A 20150-nucleotide genomic window follows, 5' to 3' on the forward strand; every position below is an offset into this window, starting at 1 on the left:
CAAACCATAAATGATGTGCTTTAGAAAGTTGAGCAAAGTGAAACATAATAATGAAATGATATAGAGGAAATAAGATTAGGGATGGCTGAAACCTGCATTTTATAAGTGCCATAACTGAAATATATATTTTTTTACCTCTTCTTTGTTTTCATTAAAAAATAGAAAGCATGAATGACTTCCTTTGTTTTTTTTCTTCTTCTTCCTGCAGTCTCAAGCTTCATCTCTGGTTTTGCATACACATTCATCTCTATCGTTTAAAATTTGGCAGCCCATCCGAAGACACAGTTGATCCCAGCTCTGTTGACCTTTAAAAAGGTAAGAAAAACTTACTTTTTGCTGGGCTTGCGGCCCTCTGGAACAAGAAGAGGTAGGAGAAAATACTTATTTATTGGCCACGTTAAATGCTATAGTCACAAATGTATGATGGGCCCTGTAGAAATTTTAAATAGATACAGAGGATGGATGGATGGATAGATGGATGGATGGACATACAGACAAATCATTCATTGTGTTTTATGTCTATGGAGATTCTCAGTTATCTAGGTCATAGTTGTCCCAAAGATGCTTTTTCAAGAGGCAACAACTCTAGGTTTATAAGTTTTTATTCTGTGCTGTATTTTTGAAATATGTTTTTAGCTTATGTTAGCTACCCAAGAAAGCCATTTTGGTATCATGGTTAGTCCATGTGGCTAGAAACTTGATAACCAGGAATTCTTATCCCACTTCAAGCACAAGCCAGTTAGGTGACCTTGGGCTAGTCACATTCTCTCAGCCCTAGGAAGTTGGCAATGCCAAACCACTTTTGAAAAACCTTGCCAAGAAAACTGCAAGAATCTGTCCAGCCAGTTCCTGAGAATTAAACACAAACAAATGGAAGGAAAGCAAAGAGACCCGAAGTCTCTATTGCATGTTGGGCAGCCATATAAGTTGAATGGCTCAATGAATTTGAAGATTTAGCATAGGTCATTGTAAATATTGGTTTAATAGGCTATGTTACTAATGGAGATTTTACATCATTTTTAGCAAGTTCATCTTTTCCGCACTTTCCACTTAAAATGAAAGGGCACAATAGTCCTTCTTCCTTTAGTGTACCCATTATCATCCAACTCTCATTAAGCTAGCATAAATGAGGAAGGGAAAGAAAAATGAATGTATGTAATGCGTTAAAACAGGCACACCAGTGTATACATAGAGGAGGAGTACAATTAGAATAGGTCAAGGACTCATTCATATTTCTGCTTTTTGAGGCTATAGTACCAGGACTTTCCATCTGTCCCATTCCTACTTAACCAGCCTGTACTCCTTTTAATATTTTATTTAATCCTTTATTTATTCCAGTATGATATCAGTTAGCACCTAAGATTTAAGGATGGAGAATCATTCTCCATCATCACCCCAAAGCAGATAAAGTTGTTTTTAGAAAACATAGGGTCTTTAATGGCTGTCAGTAAATTTCTTTTTTTAAAAATAGAGTATTTTGTTAATATTTCAGGAAAAGTTTGGTAAGCTTCCTCCTCTGCAATAGAAGAAGACAATAGAGATTCCAAACTCTGTGTGTCACTGAAAAAAGGTAGGAGAATATTGGTTCACGGGTCACATTAAATGTTATTGTTATTGTGTGATGGGCCATATAGACATCTGAAATAGAAACAGGGATGGGTGAAGGGAGGGAGAGGGATGGAGAGAGACAGACAGAAGACTGACAGGCAATCATTCAATTCATTGAGAAAGAAGATAAATATTAATTTTATCGAGATGATTAAAATGCCACAAAAAAGTGTCATCAATTGGTACTAAAATTTAAAGATGAAGAAATAACAGTTAAAATCCACCCCAAGCCTGTTGTTAGAAAAAAAATAGTGTCTTTAATCATTGTCAGTAAATTTATCTTTTTAACATAGTATATTTTGTCCATATTGCAGGAAGAACATCTAAAACTTCTTGCCTTGGAAGCAAGAAAAGAACGGCGACAAGTTGGATAAGTCTAATGTTGTCACCACTTTGCTTTCTGTCAATGTTTTGGGTTAAATTACATTGCCTGGAACAAGACTGGGGAAAAGTAAGAGCTGACTCTTTTCAACATCCTAGGCAAATTGTAATTGACAATGAGAAATTAATCTAAATAAATTCATTGGAAATATAAGGAAATAAATTATGCTTCTCCTTCACTCCTAGTAATCCTGCCACAAATATCTGGTTGGGGAATCAGGCACAATTCCCAGTGGATCTGCAGACTGCAAAATTGTGGGTCAATTCTGTATATGATCGGAGAGATCCTCCATATAGGCCCAAAGTTGCTTTTGTCTCTTCCTCCTCATATCTAACCTTCTGATTTTTCTAGAGAGAAACAACTGAGCAATAACAGCTGTTGCCCATTGATGTATAAGGCCCAGGTTGTATCATCTAGCAGTAGAGAGTTCAAAATAGACTTTGTGAGTCCCTGGCAAACAAGTGTAGCTAGTACAACACCACAAAACCAGCTAGAGCCACTTAAAAAAAGAAGTATTGTGGACTGGGATATGACATAAAGAAGGAATGGCTTAAAGTGACTTTAGACAATCTTCAAACCAAAACTTTAAAGAATCCAGGCAAAATGCATTGGGATGGCTTCATAAATGTCTAAAAAGTGCGAAAGCAGATTTTTATAAGCCAGTAAGAGAGTCTCTGGGAGTATGGCTTCCAGGTGCCTGGATGAAGTTTCAAAAGGAACATCTTGAAACATTTGAAGGGGATGTGGATGATTGGGTGAAGATATCCCTAAATCATATTTCTGTTGCAGGCCCAGCAACATGTTATTTGACTCCACAGGAATGGCTTAAAGCAGGGGTCCCCAACCACCGGGCCGCGGACCGGTACCGGTCCGTGGATCACTTTGCACCGGGCCACAAAGAAAAAATAATTTTTTTTAAAAAAATGGCGGCTTTCTTTGCCTTCTCATGCTGCTGGGATCAGGGATCAAGGACACAAATGAAAGAAGGGGAGGGAGGAAGCAACCAAAGCCTGTCCTACTCTCTGGCTCAGTGGCTTCGGTTTCCTCCCGCCTCGTTCCTCTCTCAGTCGCTCTCTCGCTCCTCCACCAGCCCAGGAAGAAACTGCTTCAAAGAAGCCGGCACGGTGGCTTTTCCTGTCGGCCCAGCTCCCCCGAAGCGCCCGTTCACCCCCACCCCGCCGTCAATCAATCCAGGTTCAATCCAGTGCTCCGTTCTGCCTGCCTGCCTTCGTTTCTGGTTGTTTCGGAGCAGCTTCGGCTGAGAATAATAACTATTCGCCTCTTTTACTCAGCCGAATCTGCTCCGAAACAACCAGAAACGAAGGCAGACAGGCAGAACGGAGCACTGGATTGAACCGTGGGCGGCGGGTGGGGGTGAACGGGCGCTTCGGAGGAGCTGCGCCAACAGGAAAAGCCACCCTGCCGGCTTCTTTGAAGCAGTTTCTTTCTGGGCTGGTGGAGGAGCGAGAGAGCGACTGAGAGAGGAACGAGGCAGACACCTGAGGGATGAGGCTGAGGGAGGCAGGGCCGAGAGGCGGTGCTTCTCAGCCGTCCTGCAGGGACTTGTCCTGAGCCGCGGAGACAGCCGTGGGCCGCCGCCGCCCAGCGCTCAGTTTTGAAGGCGCTCCTCAGCCAGGCGCAGTTCCTGAATCTGCAGCTGAAACCCTCCGTTTTAAATGTCCCAATAGAAGAGAATATCTGTTGCTCAGGGTTGCAATGAGGAGGCATTGGCGCTCCTGAACTTGGTGGTTTGCTGGCAGACGTTTTATTACCCGACTAGGTAACAACATCAGATGTTACCTAGTCAGGTAATGAAACGTCTGCAAGCAAACCACCAAACTCGGACTCCTTCCCCCCTTGAAAAAGTGTTTCTGCGTGAAACTGGTCCCTGGTACAAAAAAGGTTGGGGACCACTGGCTTAAAGCATCTATTCAAGCCATTCAAAATCTACTAAAGTCTGAAGCAAAATCTGAAAGTACTCTAAGGAAGAGATGGCTTCAAAAATCATTAGAGAAGTCAAGATTCTGAAGGATGGGTGGAGAATATATTTGAATCTAGGATCTTTAGAAAACCTCTCACTTTCTGAAGAACCTATCAATTCATGAAAAAGGGCTTCAGCAATCCTTCAAAAACCTGTGTGTGGAAGATCTTGTGGCATCTAAACAAGATGTCAAAAGCGACTTGAAATATCTATAAAGAACCTTGAGAAGGAAAGACCTGCAGCATCTCAACTAGATACTTAGCAATGGCTAAACAGAGTTTCAAGAGTCATCCTTCTGGCAGTGGTCATTTTCTCTATTTAAGTACATTTTAGAATGTACAATACAGCAAGTAAGCAGGGGCTCAGACCTTAGTAACTTTGTAGTATGAGGATGAAAAAGCTTTTGTTCGCTTTAGAGTGATTTCAGTCTATGGATTCCTTGATGTCAGCCCTCAAAGTCACACTCAGCGACGACACCAGCTACTTCGCTTACCTAAACTCAGCAGCAATTTCTCCAAGGATGTTTGCATCCTGCTAGAAGTCAGTGGCTCATAAGGAAACATCAAGATGCTGAACAAACCACTCAAGCTTAAGGGACAGTTGTGCACGCTGGCCAGGGAGGAGATTTAAGTCTCATGAAAACAGCCTTAAGTTGCTAGAAGCAATTTAAGCATGTGGCCTCTCATACCATGCCTTTGGTTTGTAATCCAGTTATTTATGACCAGGACTCATTCACCAATACCTCATCCCTCCATTGATCTGGGATTGTAAATCTGCAGCTTGATTTTGGACTGCTTGACCTGGAATTTGCCTTCACCCAGTTAAGTCCTTTGTTGTGCCATGGTTTTTGCTTTTGATTCTACCAATTCCTTTTGCCTTTTTGCCAAAAGCTGCAGAAACAAGCCTTTTCCTTAAAACTGTATGTGCCCAAGACTGTGGTTCCTGAGGAGGAAGAAGAGGAGGAAGAAGAGGTAACAGAAAGAGCAGGGTGAGGAAGAGGAGAAGGATATAGAGCCCAGTAGTAGCAAGCCAGTTGCAAGCGCAGCTGGTGGGGAACCTTTGCACTGGGCAAGATGGCTCTTGCCCTGCTGCTTTCTCACCCCAGCCCTGTAGACTCACCACATGGCTGGAGGTGGAAGATGTGCCTTCAGCTCACCTCAGGCTGCGCAGCCTGTTTCCTAACCGGCCAGGGACCAGGACCGGTCCATGCACTTGGGGTGGAGTCTGTTCTACTCCATTCAGAACACATGTGCAAGCATGGCAACATACATGTCTCAAAATTTTTTAGACAAAGATTCCTGAAAATGCCAGAAACAATCCGGAGAAATGGTTCTAGGAATCAATAGAAAATGTTCAAATGGGATGTCCTGAAGGATCCAAGCAACATGTGAGTAAGTGGCTTCGAGTAACCTTATGTCACCTCTATGAGGAAGGGCCTGAAACATCCCATCTAAACTTGGCAAGGGACTGGAATAATCTGGACAAGGCCTTCAGGAGAAAATACTTCAACAGATGATAAGAAGAAAAGATCCCGAAAATATGGAGGACAAAATTATAAGTTTCCAAAGGAATTCCTTCTCACAGAAAACAGGTATGTGAATAGCTAACATAAATAATTATATTCAGGGTGGACTAAATACTCCTGATTTTTTCTCTTTCTATTCCTTTTATATTGAACCAAAAAGAGAATTGTTTCTACTTTTGCGTAGCAAGTTTTCTTCAAGGGGGAACTGGATAGGAAGAGGGCATAGCAAAAGATTGCATGCAATGAATTTCAGAGAAGAAAGCTGTCCCTGCAGATTTTCCCCCACTAGTTGTGGCCGACTTTAAGGGGCATTGGTCATCTCCGTTTGTTAAGCCAAAGAGCCAGTGTTTTCTGGAGGTGTTTCCATGGCCATGTGTCCGTGGTCATGTGCAGCAAAGAACATATGGTGGAACACAGAAAGGTGTAACCTTCCACATGATTCTGTACCTTATTCATATACCTGCATTTACCGGCTTTCTAATTGCTAGATTGGCAAGAGCTGGGACAGGTGATGGCAGCTCACTCTGTCTCACGGCCCTCATTGTCAAACTGCCCAGCTATAGTTCGCCTTCTCACTGAGGCACTGAGTCCCTTTTTAATTTAATCATAAACAGAATTTAGTTAAAATAAAAATGGAAAAACATTAGCCAAAGAGGAAATAGCTAAAACTCAAACCAAAGGAGGAAGGAGAGTTGGAATCCAAAAAGGAGAAGTTTGTGAGGATAAAAGGTTTTTTATGAAGTGAGCTGTAGCTCATAAAAGCTTATGCCTTTTCACACAAAATGTTAATCAGAAAAGGTGCTATCAGACTCCTTCCTGATTTGTTACCAAGAGTCCAATAGGAATTCTGAATATCACATTGCTTGGAAAAAAAATCCCTTGGTGAAACATTCAGTACCAGTGGCTCAGTGGCTAAGATGCTGAGCTTGTTGATCAGAAAGGTCGGCAGTTCTGTGGTTTGAACCCCTAGCACCACGTAATGGAGTAAGCTTCCGTTACTTGCCCCAGCTTCTGCCAACCTAGCAGTTCGAAAGCATGTAAAAATGCAAGTAGAAAAATAGGGACCACCCTGGTGGGAAGGTAACAGCACTCCGTGCACCTTCGACGTTTAGTCATGTAGGCCACATGACCACGGAGACATCTTCGGACAGCGCTGGCTCTTCGGCTTTGTAACGGAGATAAGCACCGCCTCCTAGAGCTGGAAATGACTAGCACATATGTGCGAGGGGAACCGTTACCTTTACAGACTAGGAATATAGAGCTCATCCTTTGTTCTTAATGATGGTCCAAGTATCCTTTGCCTTGGCTGTTTGGGGCTATTAGGAGTTGAACTAAAAACATAGGGAAGGCTACATGTGCCTCATCTTTGGTACAGAGAATATTCAAAAGGAGGAAGAAGAGTCTCACCAGAGGTCTCAGGGTTAAATGCAGCAGCTTTCTTTTTGGAACCCTCAACACAAGAGCTCAATCAGGACTGGAGCAGTGATTATTTTTCCTGGGCTGCAGGAGTGATGGAAACATCATCAATGATACCTTCAGATGGTATCATTTGCCTACCATGAAGCATTATCCCTCAGGAAATAGGCCCTGTGAAGGACATCGTGAACCTCTCTAGGCAGGAAATTCAAAAAGGTAACTCTGCAGCAGATAATTTAGAGCAGCTTTATTCAGACGGGATTCTAAAATAGATCACTAAGAGTTTCATGAACAATCATAAAAAAGATGTAACTTTTTAACTTGGCCCGCCATGTAATGTCTACTGTAGATACTGTACAATATTTATATATAATACTAGCTGGATACCTGTGCTTCACTACTAATTTCCCTCCTTCACCTCTCTGGCTCCAAAAGATTGTCATTTAGAAGCATACGTTGTACTTCCGGGCAGCAGAAAGAAACTGTTCTGCCATTGGATGCTGGTGGGTGAGAAGTCTGTGTAAGGGTTCAGGGGAGGGCTCAAGGGGAGGGACCTGGACTTTACTGCCACTGCAGCACATCCCGGGAGTTTCATCCTGCCACTTCAGGGTACGGCACCAGGCACAGAGTAACCAAGGTCCAAAATCAATAACCTTTTCCCTGGAGAAATCAATCTAAGATTCATATTTAAAACCAGACAAATACTTATTAGTCCAAGGCATCAATCTGCTTTGTAATATTTTTTCATTGTATTTAGCTGTAGCTGCCTGATTAACGTAGGGGTTATTGGATGCATACTTTTTTACAGCCTCTCTATTGACTTCAGGATGACTTTGACTATACTTTATTTGCAGCTTCCCTTACTTGTGTTTTCCTAATCACATCTGTAAATCTTTTCCTGCATTTCCCCCTTTTCCCCCCTTTAACTGATGTTACAGTATAGAGTAACACCAGTAGGAACAGATTTGTCTGTACTGAGAAGGTCAATGTAAGAAGTAATTTGGTGCTGGGACACTATACAGGAGAAATTTGGTTCACAATCTGTTGGCTCACCATTGAAACTCATAAGGGAATATCTCTCCCGCCGCCTTGAGTTCGGAAGCAGTTCCATAGGAGGAAGGCGTGGACATTTTTGTAAGGTAGCGACGTTTAGTACTGTAAGGAGCCTCAAACCGTTCCTGAGTTAAAGAGTGGAACTGAGGTAACGGAATGTGAGGCAACTGGCAGTTTGAACAGAGTTCTTTTCAGGTGGGGAGGGGAGGGGTAGAATGTCTAACTCCTTAGTATCAGAGCGTGTTAATTACTATATAAGAAATACTAATGATCTGATGGTCATTTCAAAAAATCCTTTCTTAGCGAGCTCCTAGAAGCCAAGAGGAACATACATGCCAAATTTCAAGTTTGTAGGCTTTACAGTTTTGGAGATTTTGTGATGAATGAGTGGTATTTGGCTTGGATGGATGGATGGATGGATGGATAGGTATAGATATGCCCAAGACTGTTTGTGGTTCCTGAGGAGGCTTTCCCATCCCAGCCCCTATCCCTGCCAACTCACCACATGCTTGGAGGTGGAAGATGCACCTTCAGCTCAACTCCAGCTATATAGCCTGGTTCTTAACAAGCTGCAGCTCTGTATCAGTGCATGCACTGGGGTTGGGAAGCCTGTTCTAGTGCATCCAGAACACATGTGCAAGCATGGCAACACACATGTCTCAAAAAACTCAAATGAGAATCCCTGAAGAAGCCAGAAACAATCTGGGAGAATGGCTAGATAAATCAATAGTAAATCTTCAGATGGGATATCCTGAAGGATCCAAGCAATAGTTTAGACTGCTTGACCTGGAATTTGCCTTCACCCAGCTCTTAATTGCAATGATTTGTTGCACCTTTTGCCTTTGATTCTGCCTACTCCTGTTTCCTTGTTTTTCCTTGCTTTTTCCTTTACATTCGTTAGCACTTAACACAATGCCCAAGACTGTATGTGGCTCATTAAAGAGTGCTAAAAAAGCCTCTCCTATCTTAAATAGTGGCTGTACAGTCCTTATGTTGTATTTATGTTTTGCATTACCAATGATGGAATGAGGCCAGGGCAGATAGGCCGGAGCCACCTACTGGCTTCCTACATCTCTGAGGCCCTCCGTGTTCTACGTAACAACCCCCATGCTTGTTTATCAGCCGTATCCTGAAATGCAGGCTTGGGGCATGTTAATCAAGGTGATCACGTGATTGTCTCACTTAAAGCTGTCACAATTTTCTACTACAATGGTCAGCCTCCATTAAGTCAAGGTCTATCTATCTATCTATCTATCTGTCTATCTATCTATCATCTATCTATCTATCTATCTATCTATCTATCTATCTATCTATCTATCTTTGTAAATTTTATTGGTTTTTAAAGACAAACAAAAACAAACAAAAAATAAAAACATCCAGCTTTCTTCCATAAATGTACAAGCAGTGTGTCGGTTGGTTTACAAATTTTTGTGTGCATCCATTTCATAGTCTCAATTACAGTTACATTGCATAATAACTCATATTATCAATCAAAAACTGAATACCCCAGTATCATTATTAATCAATCATTTGACTATAATTTTGTTCATTCATATTTTGCGAGGTAACTATAATTTACTTAGTTTATTTTATAACAATTTCATATAATCCTCCCAAATTTATCCTAGAAACACTCTATAGATATAATAATAAAAAAAGAAAAGGAGTATCTATATTTTTGTGCAACTTTTTGCAATGATTGGAAGTGCTTTATGGCCATAAAGTACCCTTCTAAGGCTGTTATTATTTTTGAACCGTTGTTATGGTCTACTTGTGCTTTGGATGTGCTGTTTGTATACTATAGTAATAATAAGTGATTGTAGTAATAGGTTTTTAAAAATATTTTATTGGTTTATCAAAAATATAAAATACAAAGAGAAATAAAAAATAAAAAACTTGGGGGGTGTGTGTGAAAAGAATATATGCAGCAGAGAGGGAAAAAGAAAGAAAAAGATATTGACTTCCAACTCTTCTTAGCACAGTAGAGGGTTGTACAACTTTTTAGTTTCACACAATAATAGTATATACTAGCCATTTCTTCAGCAACAAACTATCTAATCAGCAAAAACAAAATCAAAGTTAATTTTTTTTATTGCAAGCAGAAATTCGGAAGCAATTTTCAAATAGAAACAAAATTAAATATATTGTTTAGATGAAGGAATCAATTTAACCATCTCTGCTTTTCATTTCTGTAGGGAATAGTATATGCTTCTGTTTACTCATTAATCTTTATAAATTGTCATGGTTTATATTAAAAGAATTCCCTATATTATTTCAGATTTTTTAACCCTAAAGGGAGAAAACACTTTTTAAAATTTTTTAAAACAGTGAAGTTTTCTTTATTTAAATCAGTAGGTTCTAACACATCTTTTTTACATCATCATTATTATTATATAGAAAATAAAAGACAAAACAAAACAAAAATAAAACAAAGCATACATTCAACCCTAGCAACAACAAAACTGTACCAAAAAAGGAGGAAAAAGTGATCAATTAAACTTAACATGTAGGAATTTCTCTGAATATTTACACCTCTTTTCCAGAAATGTTAAATTTCTGATGATAATGTTTTTGAATTGAATAAATTTTTCTTATAAATTAGATCATAACATCTCTTGGCAGTTGTCTTCTGGCTGCATATGCTGAATTATGTAAATTTTGTCTGTTTCTTTAGAGAAGTCTCTTATCATTAAACCATTTAGTCATTTATTTTACAATTACTTTACTTTTTAAACTCCCTCTTAATATACATACTTTGAAGTTCACTTTCAATGATATTTTACAGACTTTAAAAATTATTCAAGCATCATATATCAAGGAAAAATGTTTATTTTCAAAGCCACTTCATAAACACAAAACTAGATTAAAGCTTTCTTTCAATTATATATAACACACCAATAAAAATCCAATTAGCTCATTGGATTTAAATCTCTCCCTCCAATTTATCCTCATGGAATAAAATCATTTTCTTCCCTTTAGAGATTTGCCCAACCTTTCATATTTTCAAATTTGATCAGTAATATTTTACAGACTTTTGGAATTAGCCAAACATTACGTAGATGGACAGAAAGTAAACATTTACAAACTCATTTTATAAATACAGAAGTACATTAAAAGTTTATTTCAATACATATATTAGAGTTATAAAAATCCATCCTAACTCTAATTAACTCATTAAATTTAAGTCACTCCCTCCAGCTTGTCTCCATAGAATAAAATCTTTTTCTTCTCCTGAATGTCTATCAAGTCTCTTTCCTTCAAGAAACTCAATCTTGTTAATATATATTTTTTTAAAGTCCCAAAGTTGTTCTATTTAAAAGTTGTAGATTAGCTTGGAGCCCTTCCTTGTGGCATAAAATCTTCTCTGAGATGTCCATCAAATCTTTTTTTCTCAAAGGCTTCTCAACCTTGTTAGTATCCATGAAGAAAAAGTCCCAAACATGACCTCTTAAAAGTTGTTAGTTTATTTGGAACTCTTGTTTCACTTGCTCTGAGAGTTATATTCAAACCATGATCATCATACAAGCTGGTATCAGGTTTGTATTCCAAGGTTACAGTTAAATTATTTCCATTACGTGATTGGAAGTATCTCAATGGGTTGATAGTTTACTACACCTAATTGCATCTCTTGTTTTTTTTTTATATATCATCTGTATCTTTAGTACCCACTTGATTTATAATATGGGTAATTCTCTGTAAAGAGTTTTCAGAGACTTCCCTAACGACAGACTTGAGCTCAGGTTTAAGCATCTTCTTAGCTCCCTCTTATGGTCAAAAAATGGATTTTAATTAATTAATTTATTTTTCTGGCCAATCAGAGTTCATGGAAATTGGATAATTTCAATCACCACAACAAAGCAATCCAAGGCTACAGATTACTTTAAAAATAGTAAAAAAAAATAGTAAAATAAATCCACAACATTTTATTCGTATGTTTCTCCATCAAAATTAAAAAGAAAAGATATTTCACACTTCCTTATTATAGCTTGCCTCCAGCAACCCTCTTCCTTGTCATTTTAACAATAAAATAATTTCAAAAATGGCACAGAGCTCCAGAAAGGAGAAACTGGCTGTGATTAAAGGAAGCCTCTTTTAGCTAATAAAGATAACATAAATTGATTAAGAAATGAAAGGCACATCTTATTGTCCGTTTCAAAAATAAGTCCAAAATGGCTGTTTGGTCTAAAAGTAAAGTGACTGCAGCCCCCCTATTACCCAGCTACCAGCTCACTAGCTGCTCCAAACTGCAGACTATTGCTGTATTGAGGATCTTGTGGGGTTATTCTAGGACTCTCCCTTACACAAGATAGATGAAAGGAAAGCCTGTTCCTTTCAGTTGGAAAAATGACAGTCCAGAGAAAGAAGATTCTCTGGCCGTGTCAATCATTGGCCATATTACCAGAAATCTCTCGGTTGCAGTAGTATATTGATTGTTTCAGATATGTTTTTCATGTGCGGTTGTGCAAACCTTTCTGTAGCTTATTTTGGTTTTACTCTAGTCAGTTTGGTTGCCTGGGACTTTCTTATAAACCTGCCTGGGTATCCATTTTGGTAGAAGATGTTTTAAGTAAATTTATTTTGTTTTATCATAACAGATAAAATACAAAACAGAAAACAAAACAAACAAAACAAAAACATAATCTAGTGCTAACAACAACAAAAATATAAAATTGGTGTTAAAAAAAAGAAAAAATGTGATCCAATACATTTTTGTTAATGTATTTAGCACGCAGAAAGTCCACAAATGGTTTCCATTCTCTTATAAAGCTGTCTAGTCCATTAACTGATCAAGCAGTTAATTTTACCATCTTTGCTAATTCAGTCAACTTCAAAATTCATTCTTTAACAGCCAGCGTCCTTTTTCTTACCAGTGTTTGGCAAGTACAATTCTCACAATCGTCACCATTTGACAGAATAGCACCCCAAATTGTTTTTCAATTGACTTGTCCCTAATACCTAAAAGAAAAGCTTCAGGTTTCATTAATATTTGCATCTTAAATATTTTCTGTATTGTCATTGTTGTATTTGTCAATATGTTTTCACATATTTTCAAGATCACCACATATGACAAAATGAACCTGGATTTTGAGTACATTTCCAGCACATTAGAAATCCCTTTATACATTTTCACTAGTCCATCTGGGGTAAAATACCAACGATACATTATTTCTTTCAAACTATAATAAATTTTAATTTGTCCATACATTCTCCCATTTATCTAGCATTATATTACATCAATTTTTTGCCCATTTTACCATATATACTTTAACATATTCACCTTCCAGATTCATCTTGAGTAATATTTTATATGCTTTAATAATAAAGTGGTCTAGTGCAGATTTAGTTCCTGTGAAAAGAACTTTCTTTTTATCAAATTTAAATATTTCAAAAATTCTATAATAATTAAACTAATCACAACCAAATCCTTCATTTACTAATTGTTTCTTGTCTTTATCTTGAATCCCTCTTTTTCAAATATCATCATCTCTGTTCTATGTAGTGCTCCATGAGGTGATAACCAAAATGGCATTTTATCAGCTAATCTTTTGTACTTCCACAATACACATACAATTGATTGCCTAATATGAATCTTAAAACCACGGTTAACTTTTACTTTCCTCTCCAGCAGCCTACATCCAAATAAGCAGGAATTAACATCAAACAATGAAACAGAAAATAATACCCTCACCAAGGAACTAGGAGAAAATCATATGCCCAATATTGGCAGGGCAAATTACTGGTAATCCTCAACTTATGAATTGACACCACACTTTCCATTGTTAAGCAAGGTAGTTGTTAAGTGAGTCAAGCCCAATTTTACAACTTTACAATTTTACAACAAAGTGGCTTCCCCTACTTTGTTTGTCAGAAGCTGGTAGCAAAAGTTACAGGTGTTGATCGTATGACCTGAGGACAATGCAACCATCATAATTACTTGCCAATTGCCAAGCACCAAAATTTTGATTACATGACTGTGGGGAGGCTGCAATGGTTGTGAGTGTACCGGTTGTAAATCACTTTTCTCTGAGCCATTTCCTATTCATTCCTTAAGGGAGGGAATTGTGGGATTCTGTACAGGTAGCTCTGGCATTGGGTTAAATTCTTGGCCAGTGACTACTCTAAAAGGGGTGAAACTAGGAAATGGCCACTAAAGGTCACTAAAGAAATGGTTGTACATGGAGGACTACTTGTACTGTTACTATCCATAAATAAGGATCAAAACCCTGCACACTGGCATTGATAGTGTTAATGATCAATGATATCCGGTAATGAAATGTCTCTAAGCAAAGAACCAAACTCAGAGAGCACTAAAGACTCTACATTTCAACCCTGAATTACAGATATTCCCTTCTATTGGATCACATATTAAAATGAAGAAATTGGATTTTGCAGTGTTTCCTGTTGTGACAAATTGTTGATGTTGTTTCATTTTTTCAACAACTATAATATTAATTTCATTTGAATTCTTGGTCTAAAATCAAAGGTGGATACAATTTCTCCAGGAATGCCTTGATGTAGACGTGTCTCTCATTTCTGCTGCTTATAAGGTTAAGAGTATCAAGTTGGGAAGGAGTGAGAGAGGAACGGAAGGAACGAACGGATGGATGCAGGATGAAATGAGGGGAGAGAGAGGGGAAGAAAGATCAACAATAAGCACGTTTTCTGCCAAAATGCCAAGAATGAATAGACAATAGATTGTGGCTTTATTTATTTGTCAATTGCTTACAAGATAATAGGTATATTATATTTTATTAGATAAAAACATAGTTATGAATACATGGATACATATCAGAAAAATATAAAATATATAATATATATAAAAGAAACAATAGGACAGGGATGGTAGGCACGTTGGTGCGCTTATGCACGCCCCCTACAGACCTCTTAGGAAAGGGATGAGGTCAATAGTAGACAGTCTTAAGGTTAAAGTTTTTGGGGTTTGAAGAAGAAACCACAGAGTCAGGTAGAGTATTCCAGACATTGACCACTCTGTTGCTGAAGTCATATTTCCTGCAATCAAGTTTGGTGCGATTAACCTTGAGTTTGTATCTATTATTTGCTCTTGTATTGTTATGGTTGAAGCTGAAGTATTCATTGACAGGTAGGACATTGCAATGTATGATTTTATATATTATACTTTAGATCGGACCGAAGGCGGCGTAGTTCTAGGTTTTCTACGTCTAGAATTTTGAGTCTGGTGGCATAAGGTATTCTGCAACGAGTAGAGGAGTGGAGAACTTTTCTTGTGAAATATTTCTGGACTTTCTCAACTGTGTTAATATCAGATACGTAATGTGGGTTCCAGACTGATCAGCTGTATTCGAATATTGGTCTAGCAAATGTTTTGTATGCTCTAGTTAGTAGTGTATTACCAGAGAAAAAGCTACGTAAGATTAGGTTAACAACTCTTAATGCCTTTTTGGCTATGTAGTTACAGTGGGCTCTAGCACTTAGGTCATTTGAGATGAGTACTCCAAGATCCTTGACAGAGTTTGGATCATCAGCAAGGTCTTGACTATTCAGCCTGTATTTTATTTTCTGATTTTTTTTGCCAATATGTAGGACAGAGCATTTATTTGTTGAGATTTGAAGTTGCCATTTGTTTAACCATTCTGATACATAGTCGAGGTCTATTTGAAGGGTAGCAGTATTGTCTGTGGTGTTGAATAGCTTTACATCATCAGCGAAGAGAACGCAGTTGCTCTTGATATGATCACAGAGGTCATTTATGTAGAGTATGAAGAGAGTTGGTCCTAGACTAGTAGACCAAGGACAAACAAAAGATAAACCAAGATTGCATATGATACCTGTAGTAGCCTAATGCTGTACTAGCCTAAACCCACCTATCCAATCTAAGTCAAAAACTAACACAAAGCACTTTGGAGCAGTCAATAAGCCCCAGAAAGATCAAGGCCCATGCTACAGTTTTAAGAGAAAGGGTTTTAGTGGGGTAGCTAGCTTTAGAAGTTTTACAAGAGTTAAGAAAAAATCTCCTATGGTGATAGAGCTATTTGAATTGTCATCATGAAGTGTTCATCTGAAAATTTCCAGAGCAGCCCTTCCTGTCCTTTATATCTGCCTGTGTCCAGAAACGGGTTGGCTGAAGTCAAAAGTGCACTAGACCACAATTGTCTCTGGGGCTGTGGAGCAGCAGTGGCCTTGGGTCTGGTGGCAACAGAGAGCGTCTTGGTGGGCTTGAAACATTTGTCTAATGGTGTGGAATAGTGTCCCCTGTGGGAAGGGTGAGGCAGTGTTCTGGCAGGAAAGTGTTCTGTGGTAAGAGGCCTTGGAACTGTCCTAGTGGAGACGTTTTGTAAATGTTGGGCAGAGAGCAGTGAAAGGAGGAGCTTCAAATTTGACAAAAGTGGGTGGGTAAACAAAGGAGGGGCCCCTTCTTTTTGGAGAGTGAAGTAGGGAGGAAAATACCCTTGGGCTGCATGCTGCTCCACAAAATGGCTATTTTTTCACCTTTTAAACTCATTTCCTATTGCAGCTTCTCTTCCACCTTTCTTGTTGCACTTTGCTGTCTCCTGACCTGCTACTCTCGCTTTTGCTCTTGTTCTCTATCCCTGCCATAGTTTATGAAATCCAAATTGCTAAACATCAAATATTTTTGTCCCAAAGTTTATTTTTCAAAAGACAACTGGATTTTCTTTTTTCTTTCTTTCTGTTTCGCTTGTCATCCACAAGCTTAGTTCCACTGAAGAAGCATCTTGGATGAGAAGCAAAATGTCTTCAAGTAAAAAACAAACAACAAGGAAATCTAGTTGCCTTTTGCAAAAGCACCTTTGGGATAACCATGACCTAGATGAATAAGAATTTCCATAGATATCAGATATTTTTCTACTGAACTTTATTTATGCACCACTATTGAGAAATGATAAATATTTTTCTGGAAGTTGGGGATTTTTAAAAGAAATATAATTAACTTATCTAAGAGTTGATATAAATTATCCATCACAAAATCATGGTTTATCCATTTTATCTGCTTATATTAATGAATATATATTGAAGACTAGATGAACAATTATCAATCTGTCCCCAGTTCTTTGAGGAACAGTAAAAATTATTTGAATAGTTTTAAAATTTTTCCCACTTAATTATACATCATTTGAAGTTTTTTTTAATACTTTGATTAAATTAAGTTATATCACAAGCATTCCGACAATCTACAAGGCACCCTGCACCAAGAGGCTGCGCCAGCACACCAAGTCTCATCAAGACTCATTTCTGGTGGAATTTCGGGGAGAGAAAGAAAGACTTCTACTGCTTCTGCTGTTTTCCTTGCATGAAGCCAAAAGTCTCTCTCTCCCTCTCTCCCCCTGAGAATGGAGCTGGAGACGGTATTCTGCGATCCCAAATAAAAAATGATCTTTAAGGAAAACAGGGTGGGGAATTTTCCTGCAGACTTTTTTGGGGGATTTTCCCAGGGTCTCTGGTCTGTAGGATTTAAAATTATGAGTTTGGTGGTGGTCCCTGAGGTTCAAAAGGTTGGCGACCCCATCTTAGTTGGAAAAGGGCAGGATGCAGCACTCTTTCAATAACTGAAAGATGTTACCCAGATCTTAAACTTAGGATATGCTCACTCTTATTCCAGAGTATCGAACATGGAAAAATGAATTCAGTTACAGGACAGATTCTGGCTGAACAAGAGGAAACACATCCTAAAAAGAGGAATGGTTTTAGAGCTGAGCCAGTAAGTGAGAGTTCACTCTTCCCTTCGCAGATTGTCCTAATGCAAAGACTGAGCAGCCATCAGTCAGAAAAACTGGGGTTCTGGCAGGGAGAAGGGGTTAGGCTAGAACAGATGGTCTCAGAAGCTCCTTCAAATTTATGTAAATAAAATTCTAGATTGCTAATCAGGGATTCTTGGTGCTCTCTGAGTTTGGTTATTTTTCTTTCGTTAACCAAACAAAATAACAGTGCTGGGACCTTTCAGACCTCACCCCACCCCACCCCACCTATCTCCATGCTTAGTAGAATATGGTCCAAGCTAAATGGGAGGTCTGAAGCAGCGAGTTAAATCTTACTGCGGGGAGCTCAGGTGATTCCCTGATGCTCCATCACCAACCGCTCTTCTTTTAATTTATCTCGCGCTGGCTGGCGATGGAAGGAACACAAGACCTCTGCCCGCCCCTTCGACATCTAGCGAGAGTCCTGAATCTAGTTCAGCGATTTGCGGGAAAAGGCAGAGGAAGAGGGAGCTGGACTTAGGAGTCCAGAAGAAAGCTTAGTTTCTGCTCTTCGTCCGCTCCGAGCGAGGATTCGTCTCGCGGAACCGAGGCGCTTTCGGCGGCCTGACCCCTCTGCCAGGAGGAGTGGGGAAGGAGGTGCTTGATCGGGCGGTGCCTGGGGCTGGAGGAAGTTTTGCACTTGGGCTGCCGAGGGGGGAGACCGAGAGGAGCGCCTGAGGGCGAGGGCGAGAGAGGAGCGCGGAAAGGTTGGATTCGAACCCATCCTGCATCCAGCTCCCTTCACCCAGCCGCGTGGCAGTTCCTTTCCCTTCAGCCGCCCCCAGCTCCGGCAGGATGGGCGGATCGAGCTCCAGTTTGCTGGACGAGAGCAAGTGCACTTACATCCGAGGTACGGCGCCCACAGCCTTCACTCGGCGCGCGTTTGCGCGGGCGAGTCCGATGCCAAAAGTTGAGGGAGAGAGAGAAGGAGCTTGGCCAAGCGGTCGGGGAAAGGGGCGAGGGCGCGCGCGTGGTGGGCTTGTTTGGGCTAGCAAGGGGTGACGCGCGGGAAAAGTTTGTAAAGCTGTCGCTCCGTGCTTGAGAACCGGGCCGGTGCCTGCAAGCTTGCGAAGCGCTTTCGGTGCTGCGCGCCGAGAAGAACGCGTGGTTTTCCCCGCCCAGCCCCGATGGTCGGTCGCCGCGGGATCAAGTTGTCACACATCACTTGCCATTCAGCCAAACAGCTGCTTGACTGAAATCCGTTACTAACAGCATACGTGGCGGTTGAGGCGTGTAAACTTTCGGGTAATTCTCTTTGAACTTGATGGGGTTTGCTTCAAGTCACCCCGGACATGTGACTGAAGGGCTGAGCGCCTACTGCCCAACGGAGGCAAGCCACGTGTAGTGGAGTCCTATGCACTGGTAAAGCCTTGTGGCGTCCTGGACTGGCAGTAATGAATGGGTCACACGTTGTATTTTAAGGATTTCCTCGGACCGAACAATAGAAAGCAGAGCTGCTTAACTGGGAAGAGGGCTGCTGTTTTTACTGGCAGCTGCTAAAGTGGGAAAAATATTTAGGGCCTGTAACAGCTGGGAAAAAAACAGGAGAATGGGAATTGTGCTAGATAGTCTATGAGGAATGTAGCCCTCGCTTGTTCTATTCTTCCCACGGAGGAAGAAATTGCTTAATGTTTATGGAGATTTTCAGTCATCCAGGTCATGGTTGTCCCAAAGGTGCTTTTTCTTTGCAAGAGGCAACTGGACTTTCTAGTTTTTCTTTGAAGACTTGCCTCTTCTCATCCAAGAAGCTTCTTCAACAGAAAGTCCAGTTGCCTCTTGGGGGAAAAAAGCACCTTTTGGGATGAACAGTTTGCTTGTGATTTCCTGAGAGAAGAAGGGGCTGTCAGTCAGTCATATAATAAAGTTCCTGAACTTCTCAAAGGTGGTTTTAGAAACTTTTGCCTGGATTCCAAATCTACAGGACTCTTTTGTTGATTATTAAGGTAGATGAATCTGCTCCTTAGGTTGATAACATTTGTAAAAGTATCCCACAGGCTCTTAAACAGGGTTGCCAGATCGCAGCTTGGCTCTGCGGCCAAACTCAAGTCAAAATACGGCCAAATTCAGCCAAATTATTTTCTCTCACGGCCAAATTTTCCAGCCAAATTTTTTTATGCAATATAACATGAGGATATATTGTTTTTTTGTTTTTTTAACTGTTTTTAAATAATCAAATCATAAAAAATAGTCTTTATTCGACAACGTGATGTGACGTCATGGGAATTTCTGCGTTTCTTTACTCACATCCAGGCTAGGCAGCTCACTTCAAATAACCACTACTACCGTTTGGAAAGCTCAGGGCCAAATGCAGCGATCCTGAGGAGTGGGGAGCTAGGGCATGAGGGTTTTTAGGGGGATTACCCCCCCATTGAAAAAATATCATCACTAAACAAATAAAACGACATAAAAATAGCAATTATATATAGAATCCTTATGAAAACTGAATGCTCA

The 20150-nt window shown here is 39.8% G+C and overlaps 1 protein-coding gene and 1 long non-coding RNA gene across 3 annotated transcripts in view; both read left to right on the top strand.

Moving 5' to 3' along the window:
* Positions 1-215: 215 nt before the first annotated feature.
* On the top strand, positions 216-2029 carry LOC148131306 (uncharacterized). The gene is made up of 3 exons (XR_015748713.1): positions 216-315; positions 1493-1570; positions 1923-2029. It is a non-coding gene; the product is annotated as an uncharacterized LOC148131306 (long non-coding RNA).
* A 3382-nt stretch (positions 2030-5411) lies between these two features.
* Positions 5412-20150, top strand: part of NIBAN1 (niban apoptosis regulator 1) — a 74422-nt gene continuing 59683 nt past the window's right edge. Inside the window, exon 1 of one of the 2 annotated variants that reach the window (XM_087960849.1) lies at positions 5412-5562. In XM_087960849.1, coding sequence (XP_087816975.1) covers positions 5484-5562 — 79 coding nt within the window. In that variant the 5' untranslated portion in view covers positions 5412-5483. Of the gene's footprint in view, positions 5563-18298; positions 18550-20150 lie in introns of those variants that run through there. The other variant, XM_026669269.2, reaches the window with a different exon arrangement.

Source organism: Notechis scutatus, chromosome 3 (assembly GCF_049901735.1).
Source record: "Notechis scutatus isolate UNSWTSFEM ecotype Mainland chromosome 3, rNotScu1.2, whole genome shotgun sequence".
In the NCBI taxonomy this organism is placed as follows: Eukaryota; Metazoa; Chordata; class Lepidosauria; order Squamata; family Elapidae; genus Notechis; species Notechis scutatus.